Genomic DNA, 19,421 nt, shown 5'->3' with positions numbered 1-19,421 from the left:
TTATGTCACTTACTTGTTTTGCTATATGACTTGTAATATTCTTTCTCGTTAACTCTTAGGTTTTCTCGATGACCGAGGGTAATATCTGGAAGAATATTTTGCACGTTATTTTGCGTAATTAGGTGAGTGTTCCTTGTTTGTTATGTTTCATGATTATATGGCTTGTATGAATGATTGATAAATGTTAAATGCTTTCAATGATTGCTAAAACGAGTTTTTGAGGCAAGTGTGTACTTTATCGCACTCGGCCTAAATGATTGTGAAAGTTTCAATGATTGAACGATTGAAATGTTATTTGTGCATGAATGTAAGCCTTTGGGCTGAACTGGCCATTGCCCCTTGTTACCGGTCGTCTCGAGCCAGAAGCGGACTTGGTCGGGCGATTAGGGACTTGGGTGAACGTTTCGGTATACTCGAGTATTACCTTGTAGGTTGGTGGAGCCTGGCCAAAAGCCAGGGACGGGGTGAATGAATGAATGAATGAATGAACGAGGGGTTTTATGTATACAAAATGCATTTTCAAATGATTGAAGGTATAAGGGAACGAAAGGAGAATGAATGAACGAATGAATGAACGAATGGCTCCTTGTGAGCACGTATCCTTTTAATGAATGTGTTTATCGCTTTCACTTATACCTGTATCTGGAATTCTTGGTTATCTGTAACGAATGCATGGAACTGCTTGTTGCCTATGTGTGCGGAACCTCACTGAGCTTTTCAGCTCATTCCTTTAGTTTTTGTTTTCCTTAGCAGGGGAAGACGTGCAAGGACGGAAGCTACTTATAGACTAGCCGATCTAGTACTTTTGACTCTTATGTTATGGTTCTCGCCCCAATGTTTGGTGGGCTGGTAGTACGGAGAATAGAGAACCTTTGTACATAAGTAGTATTGCTTTTGGGATGGGTATGTATATAAGTTTACGTTTAAGCTTGGAATTATTGTTATTTCGATTGCTTGGTGGGTTTTATTGCCCTTTTCTTATAGTGACTGACTGAGTCCCGGCGAGAGCTGGGCAGGCGGTCCGCCGAACCCTTTGGTTCGCCTTAGGGGGAGGTGGGGCTGTTACAGTTGGTATCAGAGCCTGCTTCGCGTGGTCTCTGCGCGGAGTGAGCCTGGACTGAGTGGTGAATAGGTATGAAGGATTAAGTGCTCGTTCGAGCATAAGCTGTGAGTTGTGACCGTTATAGGCCTTAAATTTTCCTGTGGAATCTGAGGACCATAGATAGGTATGTCTGGGAGGAATTCCGATTGTAGATGGTTTACTCTTGGGACTGGCCAGCTCGAGAGGTGAATTATCTTATTTCGGATTCTCGTACCCGAGTACTCCAGAGTTGAGGTAGTGCTAAGTATTTGAGACTTGTATTGTGGGAACATGAACAGGCTTTGTTCGACTGGAATGAGTACAAGAGGTTAAGGGATATCTGGTGTGAATGGTAAGTGACGTGAGGGACCGGATGGGGTTTCCTTAGCTAAGACTGGGACGACACATCATCTCCTCGTTTGATTCGCTTATATATTCTTATTACATGACGTTCATTGGTGTATTTGAGCATATGAATCTATGCCTGACTTGATACGTACTTGTGTAATTGATCACCTATTTTCTTGATATATGGAGTGCTATGTGCATATATGTTTACTTGTGTACTTGGTGCCTCAATTTTGGTTACTTTTGAGTCACCTTATTGCATGTATTCATTAAACTACTTTTGAAAAAAAAAAAGAGCGGGAAGGAAAAATATGGACGGGAGACGTAGTCAGGGACGTGGTCGAGGTCGTGGAACTAAACGGACCCCAGAACCTAGAGCAGAAAGGGAAACGTCCGCTGAACAAGAACAAGGACCGAGAGATGCAACCGGAGACCAAATGGCGACGGCAATTCAACAGATGGCAACCATTTTGACAAGGTTGGTGGACCAACAAGGCCAAATGCCTGTAAATCAAACCCAGAACCCCGAAATAGGAGAAGATCGGGCTCTAGAGAGGTTTCAGAAGTTTAACCCTCCGAAATTCCTTGGAGGGCCTGATCCGGATATCGCTGAGCAATGGATAGAGGCCATGGTGAATATATTCATAGCCTTAAACTACACCGAACAAAGGCAAGTGAACTTCACAGTGTTTCAATTTGAGGGACCGGCCCGAGCATGGTGGAATGTAATTCGAGCAAAATGGGAAAGAGAGCAGACTATTTGGACATGGGCAAACTTTATAAGAGAATTTAACGAAAAGTACCTTCCACCTTTAGTCCAAGAAAGGAGGGAGGAGGAGTTTATTGGGCTACGCCAGGGAACATTAAGTGTGGCCGAATATGAGACAAAATTTACTAGGTTATCCAAGTTTGCTTCTGAACTGGTAGCCACTGAACGGCGAAGAGTGAGACGATTCATACAGGGACTGAATTTGGACATTCAAGAGGCGTTGGCAGCAGCGCAAGTGAATACTTTTACGGAGGCCCTTGAGAAGGCTCAACGAATCGAAAGTGCCAAGGCACAAGTAAAAGCCTCCCAAACTCGAAAAAGGGGTGCATCAGGCAGTGGATTGGAAGAGTTTAGTGAAACGATGACGCCTTCTAAAGTGCAAAAGGTGAGCCAGTTATCCTATCCGCCATGGACAATAGGAGCGATAGATGAGAGGTCTACCAAAGGAAGTCAAATCGGACCTAAGGAGATTTCTCAAGATAGTCAAAAGATGACTTCTCATTTGATTTGCGGTTATTGTGGAAAGGCCAACCACACTGAGGACGCTTGTTGGCGGAAAGGGCGGAAATGTTTGATTTGTGGAAGTAGTGAGCATCAAGTGAGCAATTGTCCGAGAAGACATCCACGTGAGAATAGTACTCAGTCACTGGATGGAACTAAATCGAAACCGTGAAAAGAAAGGGGAAACCGAACAAGTGTACCGGCCAAAGCATATGCGTTAGATAACCGACCAGTGCCGGACTCGCCGGGTGCTAATGAAGGTGAGAAAAATTTCGAGGACGAAATTTCCTAAGGGGGGGAGATTGTGAGAACCCGTAATCCCCTAATATTTTTCCTAGGGTTTTTCCCCTTAATTGCATGTTTTCTGCATTTTCTGGCTTAGAAAAATTTTCTTGGTGGATTTTATGGGTCATTATAGTTTTTAGATGATTTTTCTAGCATTGGGTAGTTTTTGAAAACTTAAGGATATATAATGGACGTGGGACCCACTAGTGCGAAAAGTTCGGAAAAATTCGGCCAATTAGGTTAAGTTTCGGATACTGGTTGAAATTTATCGGGTGTTAAAAGATAAGTAGAGAATGAGATGTGATTGATGTGAGAGGAAACAAAAGGATAGAAATGCATTTAATGGAGGTGACAAGTGTCACCATTGTATTGGAAATAGCTTATGACTTACTATTCATTTTCTTGACTTTTGACCAATTGCTTAAATATCTCAAAAATCACACAAAATTCATTCTTGTCTTCAACCTCTTGGCCGATTCTCTCTCTAGCAAAGAAGGAAGAAAAACCTCTTCAAAGTTTGGCAATTCTCTAGCTCAAATCATCCAAAACACTTGCTTGAACTAGTTTCTACTCCATAAAATCCTTCCATTAGGTGCTAGTGAGTTGTTTGGTGAAGTTTTTTGGAGAAGCTAAGGTGTTCTACAACTTCCTCTCTCTTGTTTACTTGGTAAGTGGTGCTTACACTTCCTCTTACACCTAATGATGTTTAATTTATGCCTAATGGTGGCTATAGTGTTGGAAATTGTGGTTTATTTCTTGGTTTGGAATGAATTGGTGAAGTTTTATTTTTTTTGAGGAATTTTCTGGTTTAATGTGATCATGGTCTTGTGGATGTTTATGATGGTTGGTAATAAGGGGTTATGCCTCTAGTGGATGTATATGATAGGAAATTGCAATCAATTTTGGGTTTGGATTGAAATGTGAAAAGTTAGGGTTTCATAACCCCCTTTTCTGTCCGGTTTTGGATCATATGGTTAGAGGCCGAATTGGCCTTTGCTTAAAACATGAACATTGTAGGTATTGATGTGTTTGAGATGCCTGTAAAATTTCAGGTCATTTGGAGTAGTGTAGAGTGAGTTATGTCGTTTTTACTGTTGCTGTTCTGGGTGATCAGAATGTGCGAACTGCGCTTGTAATCGTCTGTTTTGACTGGAATTGCTTTTGATTTGGATGTTGGTGTCTTCTGATGAAATGTATCTTGATGTCTTAGCTATCAGATTCCTTTGGAATCAATGCATTTGGACCTGTGTAGACTGAGTTGGGCGAATTACAGCATTGTGTGATTTGTAAACCTGCAATTACGGTTCTGGTTTGGTATTCTGCCTTTTTGACCTAGTTGTGCTAGGATTTGGACTGAGTGGTCTTCTACATTGTTGTAGCCCTGTCTTTTAGCTTCGAGATGGTGAGTCTTACACCCTCATCCGATAAGCGTAGCGCATTTTGTGCCATTACCGCATAAGGAGGCCAAAACTGTTTTTGTTATTAGGGCTAATATAGTTACATTTCCTGATTTTCTGGTTTGCTATAGTTACATTTTCTGGTTTGTTGTTATGCCGTCAATTTATTTTCTTGGAAATTGAATGAGTTAAAGTGGTTTTGGAAATGTATTTTGTATCAAATTGGGTGTATTTCCTTGAGAATTTTATTGGATCTTTCAAATAAGGATTCGAGGGCTAAGTTCTAGTTAAATGTGTATATTTCCGCAAGACAACTAATGTGACCATTTTACCATTCGAAAACGATATTTCTTAGTCTATCAAGTTGGATTATCAATTGTTCTAGTTAGGTATTTTCCGTCGGAAACTTAATAACCTTTTTGAAGTTAGTTTTGTACTTAATTTATCAACCCTAGTTATTTCGTCCACCGGCCCTAATGGACTCTTTTCACTTTAAAGTCACCTTTATCCGTTTTACTCGCTTTACTCGTAATTAGCCGAGTTCCTTTATGTCACTTACTTGTTTTGCTATATGACTTGTAATATTCTTTCTCGTTAACTCTTAGGTTTTCTCGATGACCGAGGGTAATATCTGGAAGAATATTTTGCACGTTATTTTGCGTAATTAGGTGAGTGTTCCTTGTTTGTTATGTTTCATGATTATATGGCTTGTATGAATGATTGATAAATGTTAAATGCTTTCAATGATTGCTAAAACGAGTTTTTGAGGCAAGTGTGTACTTTATCGCACTCGGCCTAAATGATTGTGAAAGTTTCAATGATTGAACGATTGAAATGTTATTTGTGCATGAATGTAAGCCTTTGGGCTGAACTGGCCATTGCCCCTTGTTACCGGTCGTCTCGAGCCAGAAGCGGACTTGGTCGGGCGATTAGGGACTTGGGTGAACGTTTCGGTATACTCGAGTATTACCTTGTAGGTTGGTGGAGTCTGGCCAAAAGCCAGGGACGGGGTGAAGGAATGAATGAATGAACGAGGGGTTTTATTTATACAAAATGCATTTTCAAATGATTGAAGGTATAAGGGAATGAAAGGAGAATGAATGAACGAATGAATGAACGAATGGCTCCTTGTGAGCACGTATCCTTTTAATGAATGTGTTTATCGCTTTCACTTATACCTGTATCTGGAATTCTTGGTTATCTGTAACGAATGCATGGAACTGCTTGTTGCCTATGTGTGCGGAACCTCACTGAGCTTTCCAGCTCATTCCTTTAGTTTTTGTTTTCCTTAGCAGGGGAAGACGTGCAAGGACGGAAGCTACTTATAGACTAGCCGATCTAGTACTTTTGACTCTTATGTTATGGTTCTCGCCCCAATGTTTGGTGGGCTGGTAGTATGGAGAATAGAGAACCTTTGTACATAAGTAGTATTGCTTTTGGGATGGTTATGTATATAAGTTTACGTTTAAGCTTGGAATTATTGTTATTTCGATTGCTTGGTGGGTTTTATTGCCCTTTTCTTATAGTGACTGACTGAGTCCTGGCGAGAGTTGGGCAGGCGGTCCGCCGAACCCTTTGGTTCGCCTTAGGGGGAGGTGGGGCTGCTGTTACAAAAGCAATCACACTAGTCGCCACTAATTTAAAACAATTAAATAATTACGGATCTAACTATCTTAATTGGCATTAATTTGTTAAATTGAATTAAATATCAGGCCATTGATTTTCATGGAACAAAACAATCATAAGAAATTAAATTAGAAAACATACAAATATTAACGAATAAAAGAAATAGATAAAAATAATTGGATCTCACAGTTATGGTTGAACCAAATCCTTGGTTATCCTTTGACTAGAAAAGAAATTAGTTGTTCATCGCGTGGAAGATATCCAATGCAAAAGTGTGGAAAAGAGCAAAAGACATGTAGTTAAGAGAGAAAACAACTAACAAAAGTCTACCGTTTTCCTCCCCCTTTTCTAAGCAAAGAGTCACACCCCCTTTTTGTTTCTTTCAGATGTGCTAATCAAGCCAAAGCAGGCTGACTCAATTCCTCCCTTTTTCCTTCTTTTCTAGCTACTACTAATAACAGAACATATTTTCTAATTAGAAAAAGAGACTACAAAGATAATATTTCATGTTTCTTAATTCAATACTACAACTAATAGAGATAACTTCCAAAATTTCAACCAAAGACAATCCAGAGTTTGACTCGAATTAGGAAACGTTAGCGCACGTAGAAAATTCTTCAGTCTTCTGGACTTAACAGCAGGTTCTGATCATGCCACCACCAAATTAGTTCATAACATGCTAGAAAATGCCCCTCTAGCTACTTTTTCACTCCATCCTTCTACAATTAACACCATTAACCAAATATAAGTAGAATCTATCAATTAATACAATATTTGGCAAATATCAAGAGAAAATATTCACAAATTTAATAACAATTATGCATCCTATCAATAAGTTAGCCATATCCTTATAGAAACCTGAAACCAGATTTCAGTAGGATTCAACTTCCTTACTTTAATACAATACTTATTTGGAAGATTTAAACTTATTTGCACTATAAATTCCTCAAGTTTAATTTGTCTCATAAATTAAACTATAAGTTATAAAAATTATCTTTCAAGTCCCCCCTTGAAATTTATTTAATCCAACTAAAGAAGTTATTAATGTGTGTGATCCGTTAGGTTTCCAAGCACATTGGCAAAAAGAACAAATCATAGTTCCTAATTAATAAGAGCTAAATAGATTAAAACTCTTTTAATTTATCATTGACTCATTTTTATAGATTAAGATTAACATCTAGCAATGCATCATGACCACCCAAGTAATGAGAAAGTCAAGTGGATGACTTTACCTTTCAATGGATGTTTATCATGTAATTAATATCCTTTTACTACAGTTATCTCATATTAATCATGAAATAAGTCATGCCAATTCCATTAAGTGATTAATGCTCTTTTCTTGTACGAGAAATATAACTCCAAAAAAAAAAAAGTAATTAGAAACACCTTTTCAAGACTTATTCACTTAGTACTAAAATTTCTTGAGTTATATTTCTACAAGTGGCCATAAATGGGATAACTCCTCTTTCACAAGAGGTGGTAAATCCTCAAAGGTTATTTACTACCTTTCTGTATTTCAAGTATATGCCCATATGTTAACGCTTTGAGTATTCCTTTTTACGAAAGCAAACAAATAACATAGAGTATAATGATCCATACTCAAGGTACCATGATAATCTTATGTCAAAGGATCACTTACATAAACGTCATTGAGATATTAATTCTTTCGGCACAAAAAAAAAAATCTATGCAGATCAATCAAGTGAAGTTGATCATGCTATCAATCACTACTTCTCTAATGAAAGCGGTATAGTATATACTAGTCTAACTGTATTAACAATGTCCCAATCTTGTTAATATTTTAACGAGAGATATTTAAGAATAAATTTTATATTTAATCAAATGAACCTCACCATCATAACACTTATAACTTATAACTCATCATAGTTCTTATTTATTTAGAATTGTAACTTATACTTATTGCCAACATATATGAGAATTTAATAAAAAAAATACATGTAAAAACCTGTTTAGTTGGATTAAATGAATTTTAAGTATGGACTTGAAAGATAAGTTTTTTATAACTATTCGTTTAATTTATGAAATAAATTAAATTTGAGGGATTTGTAGTGCAAATAAGTTTGAGTCTTCCAAATACAAGAGTTGTATTAGTATAAGGAAGCTAAATTCTATTGGAAATTGGTTTGAGGTTTCTATAAGAATATGGCAAACTTATTAAACTTTTGCTAGCAAGACTAATCCTCACACAAATTATACTGTAAGAATTTTTGAGAAAAATCTTGAGAGAAAAATACCCAAAATTTGTTCAAGGAAATAAGAAAAATTTATATCTCTTATTTCTCTCACTAGGATGGGCTTTTCATAGTGAAAAACTTGGGTTTTTCTCAATCAATTTGTTTGATACATTTTGGCAATAGTTGCCACTAATCTAACAAAGCTAATTCAACCTAAGAGATTCTAATTTAAGGAGATTTGTGTGGATCATTGTTAGAAATTGGACACATGTGCGGCTACATGAATCAGTTTGCCTTTCTATGCATCAAATCTTCATCGGTATCTTCTTGAACTATATATCTCATGGATTTAATTAAAAGGACAATCTACTAAAGGAATAAAAAATTAAATTTCTCACTGTAGATGTTTCTATGATTCCTTACTCCCTAATGTGAAATCTGTTAGATGACACAAACAAAAAAGTGAATTCTACTAACCTTTTTCCTTCACTATTAGAAACCAAATGTGCTGGCAATTTCCAACAGAAAAAGAACGTGAAATCTATCTACCCAACTTTTAGGTCCTTCACCAGTAATGACGATCAAAAGGCCAAGTAAAGATGAATTATCCTAATTAATGTTGCCATTTACATTTTACTCCTCAAATGGTATTAAACTATTAACAATGGTAGTGTTGTGTCGAAGGGCATGTGGATGACTTTGCTTTCCAAATTATCTGGACAGCCCTCAATAGTTGCTTACTGTTTTCAATCCCTTTCTAACCAAGAATGGCAACATGGGGTTTTGCAGATTTTGACGCTCCTAGCTGAACAACCTGCCACGTGGCTCAAATTTGTGAATGGTAATAGTGATTTTGCCTTCATTTTTATATTTATGTCAGAAGTCAAATATGAGCAACTAGATTTAGCAAATAGGAGGTATACCAACGGGAATCATTTATCAAATATTTTTTCTCTATACATATAATCTTTATTTCTGAGCAAAACCTATATAATCATTACTAAAGTATTACTAAAGCATGGAAGCATATGAATAGCATCAATTCACCATTTTTTTGCTCATTTTCTTTTCCTTCTAACATAACTAGAGTTTCTACAACTTTAAGTTTGTAAATACGAACTATAATGTGTACATCTCATTAGCATCAATAATCAATTTCTTCATTTCTAATATTTGCATCATTGGTATATAAAAATAGTATCATTCTTGAACGTGTGTAGTTGATAAGTATTATAAAGTATCACATCTGCCTTTCTCTTCAATCAAAATCAATATTTAGGCAAATTAGTGACTACAAGAAATTCATATGAACAAGTATCATTTTCCAACATATGCAATTAACAAGCATAGACCAAGTAGTATCTTACACATCTTTCTCAACTTTTCTCTTTAACCAAAATTTTGCAAAATTTATGAAAAGAAGGACTACAACAAATATGCATATACATTTCTAAAATGATCACAGTTACTCTTTGTTCGAATTATTAAACCAAGTCCATTTAGAAATTTAGTATCTATTAAGTTTATTATTTGATTATTAGATTAATAATGGGATCAAAATTGGTTTAGCATATGACTTTGATTTTGTGTTGGTGTTAGAATTAAAATAAGTTTTATGATTATATTTGTCTACATAAGGACTTGAAGCCCATAGTTTTATTTGAGAAAAATATTAGTTCTATTGATACAATAAAAGTTTTAGTTCCTCCAAACATTGTTCTATTCTTGATTGTATTTTACTACACTACTGAATTTGGTGATTAAGTCCTTCAACCAATTTATTAGTTTTTTGGCTTACATACTTTTGAAGACATAATCCTTTATTTGTACAATTAAATATCTCCCATTACATTTTTTCTACTAATATTCTTGTGTATGTATTTGAAATTTTAATATATGGTCTCACTACCATGTATCTTGTTTAGGTTGCATTGGATCGAGCTTTTTTTTTTTCTACACGAATATTTATATCAATGAAATCATCAGTTATTTAAAGTATTAACAACTATAATAGCAATATCCAATGTATGAACAACTATAATAGCAATATCCAATATAAAGTTTAAAAATCTTTTATCAACAACTATAGCCGGATAAACTCAAGCAATTAAACTAAATTCTCTATCTGAATTATAGGAAAAAAATTAGAATGAAGCAATTAAACTAAATTCTCTAGCTGGACTAAGGAGGAGGAGGCTTGTGGGGACTAGAAAATAATGTCATGTTCTTGCAGGATTTTTTTCAATTCGCATTGAATTACTATAAAGACTAGGGAGGTATGTGTAATTATACAAAATGCTGGGGATTGAGTGTCAGCCTTCCGCATCGTTAGAACAAATCTCGGTATCTAAAGATCAAAGCTGACGTGGTCAAATAGATCCAGAACATTATTTTCTCGTTGTTCTGATCTCGTCCATTAACCTTTCAAACCGGTTAAATATGACGACCGTCCAACCCCTCCGTCCACGATTTTCAAGAATTCATAGTTCTTGTAATTGAAGTTGAGAGTTTCAATATTCAAAAATCCCCTAAAGACGGATTAAAGGCTAAAACGTCTTTGTCAGGTTTCTAATTCTTCTTCTTTGTCCTATGTAATTATTTGCATCTCTTGCACAAGTTTTTGGATTCATTAGAAAATTTCGAATGGCGAAAAAAATCTCTTGTTGATTCTTTTTTCTTTTTTGCTGTTATTTTTTTGAGTATTATTCATCTTAATACATGGTATCATGGAGTGAAGTTTTCTTGTTATTGTCTATTTGTATTTGCAGATGGGTAGTATTGGATCAGTAAGAAGTTTGACAAAAACGATAATAATTACTACAATGGTGGTTTTAACAACATTAGTAAAAGGAGGTTTTGGGATCAGATTTGTAATAGATAGAGAGGAATGTGTATCACACAATGTTGAATACGAAGGAGATACCGTTCATATTTCTTTTGTTGTCATCAAAGCAGATGATCCCTGGCATTATGGAGAAGAGGGTGTTGATCTTGTTGTAAGTGAATTATTTCTTTCTTCTGTGATTTTTATTCGTTTGCTGACAATTTTCAGTGGGAATTTTTTTAAATTTTACTTTTCTTTAACCTTTATAATGCTCCCCTCAGATTTTGTGGTCCATTTATTCTAAAAGGTGCATGGTGCTTGATTGATAGGATTATGTTAATTTTTCTTTATTTATTTTGGTTAAGCATTAGTAGGATTATGCTTGTTGCAGTATGATGTAATTGGACTGCTCATAACTTGAAAAAAATATGGCATTAAGTTTCTCTAGATCAATAGTCAAATTCATAAAAGTTGAATAATTTATAGTATGTGCACTTGACCTTAGTTCCTCGAACATGCTGTTATTCTGGTGGTTTTTGTGTGTCAAATTAAGTCATTGAAGTAAAGCTTTTTATGCAATAAGGCAGTGAATCATTATCAGACATGGTTTAAATTGAAAATTGGATTTGAATTTGTTATTTGTAGAAGTTACTTTAAAATGCCTGTGATCCTCATTTGAGACTAGGACTAGTTTTGGATTCACCAAGAATAGGAAGCAATGACAGGTTTATGCTACTTTCATCCCTGGTGTGGTCAACCATCTTGGTCTCAATCTTGTAAATTTAGTAGCATATTTGAATCAGAATGGTTTGATTTTTAACCCTGATATGTAATGCTACCTTGTAAGATTCATGCATTCTATTTGCACATGGAACTCTATAGTGAAGATTCTTCACTTTTAGATTATCCTTTTTTATTTTCCAAGAAAGATACGTGCTTTTGTAGTGGTTATGACTAAATTTATTTAGGTTCAGTCATTAATATCTCTAACCTGAAAAAATTTCAGATACTGCATAACTGCATTTTGTATATGTATAATCGGTATATTAAGGACAAGACTATGGAAGATAATGCTTTGATGAATTAGATGAGGGAAGAGTATTTCTTTAGTCTTCTTGTTCTATTCAGTGATCAACATTCTCTACTCTTGGTGCAAAAAACTTTGTTATCCTTGCTAGAAAAAGTCTCAGTTCTCCAGCTGGTTGCCTTCACAGGTGGAAACAACTAGCTTGAATTATATCTCTGGACCTTTTTTTTGGTTGAAAAAAAAGTCATTGTGTCCAGAAAAGGAATATAAAATGCTTTCTTTGAAGTTGATCAGGATTGTACCAAGAAAAAAGGAAAGCAAAATAGAGGATCATATAGTTTTTTTATGGTTTGGTCCTCTTCATGGATTTTGTTGCAAATGACAATTCCCTATTATGAGTTGTTGGAGAATTACTAAATAGTAGGCATAATTTACGAACAAGGTATTGTTTGCCAATAAAATGTATGTAAATTCAAATTAGCTAGATAGATTGGCAGATTCGTTTCAAAAGTTTATAAATGCTACTTCTGAGTCTTTCAAATTTTCCCATAGGGTCTAAGATACCTTTTTCAGCAAGGGCACAAATTAGAGTGATGTTGTGTAGGACTGTGCCAGGTCAAAAAATGAAGAAGTGTACTGTAACCATTAAACAAGAGAAATAGAAGTTCATTGTATGAAAGATAAACACTTTTGCATCTCTTTCCCTTTTGTTCTTAATCTCCACTAAGTATTGTTCTTGGGATTATCTGAAATGTCATTTTTTTTAATTACAATAGTGCTTTAATGTTAATGCTGCTGATGAGAATGAAGTAAAAAACATGAGGGACTGGAGTTCTAAAATTTTAGTTCAGCTACATCTTTGTTAAGTGAATTTAGCTCAAATTACTGCCTCATTTTCATCTTATTTTTCCTCCTTTATTGGGTTTTGGGGATTGGGGTTGAAGGAAGAAGTAGAGTGGGTTCATGACGTGGAATTGCTTAGAAAAATAATAATGTGGTGAATGACCAAAGTGTCTGTAGACTATAATACTATATAAATTAGGGACTCTACAAGAACATCAGGTCATAGGCCTCATAGGTCACTTGTGGGACAAGCACACCCTATGCACGCGCAAAGTGGAAGTTACTAGAAATTATAATAAATGGTTTATGTTTGGTAGATAGTATTAAGTAACACTTAATGAGGGAAAAAATAAAAATTTAAAGTATGACACTAATAGTATGCACCAGAAGCCTCCTCTTACTTTACATATTGTATAGATATAGATTTTTTTTCCTATTTTTAGGAAAAAGACATCACTAAAATTGATTGTTGAAAGTATTTATAAAGGATCAAGCAATGTCAGAAGGCAGTTTGACTATGTCTTTTTCTTGTTTCTCTTTTTTACTTCTTTTGGTTTATTTAGATTTTATCAATGATTTTGCTATCATCTTCTAATTTTAGATAAAGGGCCCTTCTGGTGAACAAATTCAAGATTTCTATGACAAGATCAGTGAGAAATTTGAGTTTATGGCTCCAAAAAAGGGCCTTTACCGGTTTTGCTTTACAAATAGGTCACCTTATCACGAAACAGTAGATTTTGATGTGCATGTTGGCCACTTTCCATATTATGAGCAGCATGCAAAGGATGGTATGAACTCGTGGATCTCTAATTTCTCTCTATCTTTATTCTTAATATTTAAATCTGTAAGCCATGACCTATTTATTCCTTGGATGCTTTTTCTCCAGAGCATTTTAACCCCTTGCTTGAGCAAATCTCAAAGTTAGAAGAAGCTCTGTACAACATCCAATTTGAACAGCATTGGCTAGAAGCACAGACTGATCGTCAGGCGCTAGGTAATTATGTGATCAACTATCAGTTTAGTTCCCTCCTATCATTTCCCTACCATTTTGCATGATCTTTCTTCTTGGATTGTAGTGCCATTTCATTCGGACCTCAAGCTGTTACATAGTTCAGCATGGAAACACAAACTTTGTTTCCCTCAAGGTTGTTTGAGAAAGAGGAATAAACTCAGATATTAGATAATAGTAACCATATAAAGAGGTTAAAAGAAAGGGCTCCCAAATGAGCATATGACACAGTTAGAATTCTCCTTCCCTCACCTTCCTTTAAGCCTGTCATCACTATAATCACCAAAAGGCATGTATTTTATAGTAATGGTCCTACTGGTTACACTTCAAGTACTATCAGCAGTTTGTTGATCCCACCATAAGTGAACAAGCACAACAGAGCCACATTTCACTTGATTTGCAAAGACCTCACCTGTAACTTGTGATCTCATTTGGTTTTTTTGTTAATAAAGAGACAATTGCATAAATAGTAACTTAACCAGGATCCATTGCAATCATCCCGGGAAATTTACCCCCTTAGAATAGAAACCAGCCTGATACGGTGCACACCTCTTGAAGGACCACATAATCCAGGCCTTTGCCCAAGTTACATGGCCCAACTCTCCACTTGGAATGGGCAGGCCAACAAGAAGCTACACCAAACCCTACTGTCTTGAGTGGAGTAGCTCCTTGCTAGCCTACTTGTTCAAAGTGGGATTATGTGGTCCCTAGAGAGGCCGCGTTAGGCTGGTTTATACTTAAATGATAAATCTGGGTGAAAGCATCAACTGAAATGCTATTAATTGCTGTGGTGGCATAGTTCTTTTGTTTTGAAAGCCACAAAAGAGGAGGGAAAAAAATTTAAGCAATAGCTCTTGTTACAGTCATTTCTTTTTTGTGATCAATCGATTCATCTGATCTTTCTCTGGGTTCAAATATCATTTGCACTATTGGAGTATGTGATTGTCATTCTCTATGTATTTTTCCATCTTATATAAAAAAATAATAAATAAAAAACTTTTATTTTTCTTTTGTGCTTTTGCCCCTGCTCCTTTGCCAAGTATATCTTCAATTCTCTCTCTCTCTGTTTCTGACACCTATGCACATACACTGAGGCTGATGTAGACATGTACAAGGGCATAAATGTAGTTGTAACTTGATTTTGACTTTGGTGCTTGATTCTATATGAAGGGATGATGTAAATAATTATACTTTTTTGGCATTTTTTTTGAAGTTTCACTATGAGGAGAATCTACATTGAATCATAATTAATATTAGATTCATTGTTGATTTTTGAATTACAGTGAATGAGAACATGAGCAAAAGAGCAGTCCATAAAGCATTACTCGAATCAATTGCACTTATTGGAACCAGTGTTCTTCAGGTTTACCTGCTACAACGACTATTTGAAAGGAAACTTGGAACATCTAGAGTTTAAATGATTTTTTTCCCTTTTATTGTCTTCATGGGCTTGGAACTGAAATTGCTGTTCTTTGGTTCCTTATTAGCTTCATATTTTGCAGTTTAATTCATTGGGTAGCAATCCGGAAACACTATACAACTGATGCTCGTTTGTCTCTAATCGTTATTCTTTCAAGCTAATCTTGGATGTGTTAATAGTTTTTCTTTTTCCCTCTTTCTTTTTGCATTTTTCCTTTCACAGAAGTAACATGTTAGGTGTAACTGTGCATGTCTGCACAAAATAGTGGATCTTGTAAGTGGGAATATGTGTGATGACCCCATCTTCCCTTAGGGCTTAGCGAGTCGCCTGCCCAACTCTCGCCAGGACTCACTCGCTCGTAGCTCAAGAATATAACTTACATACAGAGAAACTAAATAACACCACAAATTCAAACTTGATGTATCCATTGATGTTCAAACTCAGATACAAGGCTTCTACACACCAAAATGCTTTAAAGTATTTACAATTCAAGTACAATCAACCCTAGTCGGGTGCTAGCATGAGTATAATTTCAAAAGTCAAAACAACTAGACTACGCTAGTCTTTACAAGTCTCACGTCTCGCTCGTACTCCCTGTAAGGAAAACAAAACTAACAGAGTGAGCTAAACCTCAGTGATGTTCCAAATAGCAAATTGATCATTAATTAACAGTGAATGGAACATAATAGTGAAATAACGAGCATATCAAGTCAAGAAAATAAGCAATACATTTTGTATAGCCAACATTTCATATTCAGTATTTCACGTAAAAAGATACAGTTACTTTTATAAACCAGTTCCACCGTAACTTGATCGTATAGTAGTTGACACTCTGTCAACTTTCAAGTAAGGTAACTAGTCCAGTAGTACACCACTTAACTCCAATCTCCGTTCACCAACCAAACCCCTTACCCGAACTCCAAGATAAACACTGGTGGTAATACTCGAGTATACCGATTAGTCGAGAAGATAACACTCCACTCGACAACACTAACTACCTAGGGTTCGTTATCTAATCGACCAGACCTTTGCCGGCTCGACTCGATTAACTAGTCACAGGGTTTCTGGAATTCCAGATACAACTCATATTCATGTATATCAATTCAATTGAAATCAATGAATAGGAATAAATCACATTAGGGCAAGTGCGATAAAGTACACTCTTACCCTATCAATCCACTCATATAACATGTAATCACATTGGTCAAGTATTAAATACAAGTGTCAAGTTCAATTAGGTATTTGGAAGCACTCACCAAAGATGTAGTGCTTTTACAGATCACGTCCAGGTAGTACTCCTGGTTTGGAATCCAAATCTGCAATAAAAGATCGTTTAAGAGTTTTGAAAATCGACTAAGGTTCAAAATTTAAACGTTTCGTTTAACGAGAATCAAGTAATTGAAACTCATTTGGAAAATATTTGTAAACTCATGCTCGCTTTTAAAACTTTTAAACTTTGAAGCAATTAAATGTATTTCTATTAGTTGTTACTTTCATTTTCCAAGGGTACAAGTTTCGGTCGAATTCTAACTTATATACCTCTACAAAAGAGGACTCGAATAACCTAGACAATTCAAGTTAGATTCGTCCTCAAATTTTGCTGACTTCCAATGCTAGTAAGACACTTGGTACCTGGGCCATTTCAATACATCACAAGAATCACCATTTGATAAATTCTCGATGTAATAAAACTCAACTTTGCTATGCAAACTACATTAAATCTTCTTAACTTCCAATGCTAATAAGATATTTGGGTATCCGAGTAATTTCAATAAATCACAGGGATTGTCATTTGATAAACTTAAAGGGATAAATGAGACCATGAAACACAAGAAAAATATTTTATTCACACAAAAATGATGAAAATCCAAGTAGCATGAAAACAACGATTTACTTTTATTAAGAGAAAATTGATTTTAAAGAAATGAACCTGTACACTCAAAAAATTTATGTTTGACGAACTAAAACACTTTGATTCTCGAACAAAATGTCACTTTTGACCCTTTGGATATTATTCCTCTAGAGTTCAATGCTTAGCGACCGATCCATAATGTAAAGAGAAATTCCAACAAACTGATCTTCAGCCATTCCATTCCAAGCTCACCTTTCCTTATAAAACCCTACCTTAGCGCCCTTTCGGGTTTTCACTAGGGTTACCCCCACCTTTTTATTTTCATCATTTCTTTCCTTTCTTCTTTTTCTTTTTTCGCTTTTTCGTTCTTTTTCCTTTCAAAGGTACCCTTTCAGATTTTCACTAATAAACTGATCCTACCGATAGCCTTTATCAACTCAGAAATGTGTTTTAAGAAATGATGGCATCAGTGCGACTATCTTTCCCTTGCAAAATTGGTTAAAGTGTATTGACATCATTTGTCAAATGATTTAGAAAATTTCTTGACAGAGATATTGCAAAGAACAGAAGTCAGAACTTTTGGCTTTTGTAATGGGGTCTGGTGGGGTGCTAAGAAAAGTTAAGGTTTGAAGGCGAATTTTCAAAAGTGGTTTAAATGATCTGAGATCGCATTGTTGCGCCAACCCTATTTTAGGGTTAAATCAAAAGTTGGCCCAATTTATTCTCAACTGAGATTCTTTTTTTTTCATTTTTCCTTTTTCTTCTGTCATTCTGTTCATCTTTTGAAATGTTCACAATTTGCTCCAATTTATTTTTAACTGAGGTTTTGTTTTGTTCATTTCCTTTTCTTTCAGCTTTCCTTAAAAAAATTGAATTTGCCCCAGTGTGGGGTTTTCTCTCTCTTTTTTCAAAACTAAATTTGCACCAGTGTGGGGTTTGCGATCCTCAGGGGTTGCCAAACAAAATAATTTATTCTGAAGGCTCAAATGGGATAACTAAGGATATAATGTCTCAATGGGAAAGGAAGAGGGCCTGACTTTCATTCCATTCTTCGCAATAACCCTAAAAGAAAACTTTCGTTTATCAGATAAAGAATTTCTTACACATATTCGAATTGATCGGTTGAGGAAAAATTGTCTATTCCACTTCTGTGAGAACGAGTGCTCCACCAGCCAATACCTTTTGACAATAAAAGACCCTTGCCAATTTGGGGCAAACTCTTCTTTCGGTCTCATCTTGCATCGGCAAAAGCTATCTTAATGCCTTTTCTCCCCATCTGAATAGTCATGATTTGACCTTTGATGATATAAACCATGACGGACTGCATTTAGCTACTTCTTATCAAGTGACCTCTGCTTTATTTTCTTAATCTTGATCCCAATTCGGCTTGAGTTTCCTTTTATACTATTCGGGTCTCTTCGAAACATTTTCAGATGTCCCTCATTCCTCCTTTCATTTCGAAATTCAAATTCACATTCGTGAGTTACCGAGATTGTTGCCATCAAATTTCGGAACAGTGATATCCGAAGGGTCAGAGAATTTTATTCTTGGTCATTTGAAAAGAATGCGTAAGTAACACAGTATATAGAAAACTGTACATTTTATTGAATTTCAAGATAAAGATCAAACCTAATAGTATGTTACTTGTTAGACAAGACGTGTCTTCAAAAGTCACTTGATTGAAAACTATTTACAAGAAACATGGTTGAACAAAACACACGCATGAATGATTTTAATGGATTTAATCAAAGAAAACTCCCCAAGTTTATCGAAATTCCCTTCAAGAGGGAAGGATTTCACTAGTTCGGGATTTTCAAATATCCTCATTGGAGGTGGATGCCTCAAAGGCGTCCTTGTGTTTGGGAAAGGGATTTGTACTTATGCTTGGTCCTTGTTCACCCTTTTTCCTTAGCACTATTTCTCCGACTTCGATCATATCTTGGATTTTATGTTTCAATGCCAGACAATTATTGGTGGAATGCCCGGGAGCTCCAGAATGATAAGCGCAGACGGCTTGAGGGTCATAGTTAGAGGGAAGACGCTTAGAATAGATCTTAGGAGGTATTGTACCAATTTTCCTTGCGACTTTGAGCTGTTCATATAATTGATCAAGGGGCTGACCTAGATTGGTGAAAGCTCTACATCGAGTTGGGTTTCGGGTGTTATTGGTTTGTTGATAGTTGTAGTTCTGGTTGGCGGGTGAAGTGGGTCTTGGGTTATAAGGAGGGCGAGGTCTAATCTGAA

At 35.7% G+C, this 19,421-nt stretch overlaps 1 protein-coding gene across 1 annotated transcript; it reads left to right on the top strand.

Annotated features, from left to right (window-relative positions):
* The first annotated feature begins 10,640 nt into the window (after positions 1 to 10,640).
* On the top strand, positions 10,641 to 15,486 carry LOC113772325 (transmembrane emp24 domain-containing protein p24beta2). The gene is made up of 5 exons (XM_027316918.1): positions 10,641 to 10,766; positions 10,971 to 11,198; positions 13,498 to 13,684; positions 13,783 to 13,890; positions 15,189 to 15,486. Exons 2-5 carry the CDS (start codon positions 10,971 to 10,973, stop codon positions 15,320 to 15,322), a joined length of 657 nt encoding a protein of 218 aa, XP_027172719.1. The 5' UTR covers positions 10,641 to 10,766; the 3' UTR covers positions 15,323 to 15,486.
* Positions 15,487 to 19,421: the final 3,935 nt, after the last annotated feature.

Source organism: Coffea eugenioides, chromosome 5, assembly GCF_003713205.1.
Source record: "Coffea eugenioides isolate CCC68of chromosome 5, Ceug_1.0, whole genome shotgun sequence".
NCBI classification, from domain to species: domain Eukaryota; kingdom Viridiplantae; phylum Streptophyta; class Magnoliopsida; order Gentianales; family Rubiaceae; genus Coffea; species Coffea eugenioides.
The sequence above is the reverse complement of the archived record's forward strand: the minus strand, read 5'-3'. Positions and strand labels throughout refer to the sequence as shown.

What these genes read in the sequence shown, in the direction of transcription:
- LOC113772325 (XM_027316918.1), top strand. Translation starts at nt 10,971, where the DNA reads ATGGGTAGTATTGGATCAGTAAGAAGTTTGACAAAAACGATAATAATT. An exon ending in AAGAGGGTGTTGATCTTGTT is followed by an intron (nt 11,199 to 13,497) that starts GTAAGTGAATTA and finishes TTCTAATTTTAG; the next exon opens with ATAAAGGGCCCTTCTGGTGA. An exon ending in TGAGCAGCATGCAAAGGATG is followed by an intron (nt 13,685 to 13,782) that starts GTATGAACTCGT and finishes CTTTTTCTCCAG; the next exon opens with AGCATTTTAACCCCTTGCTT.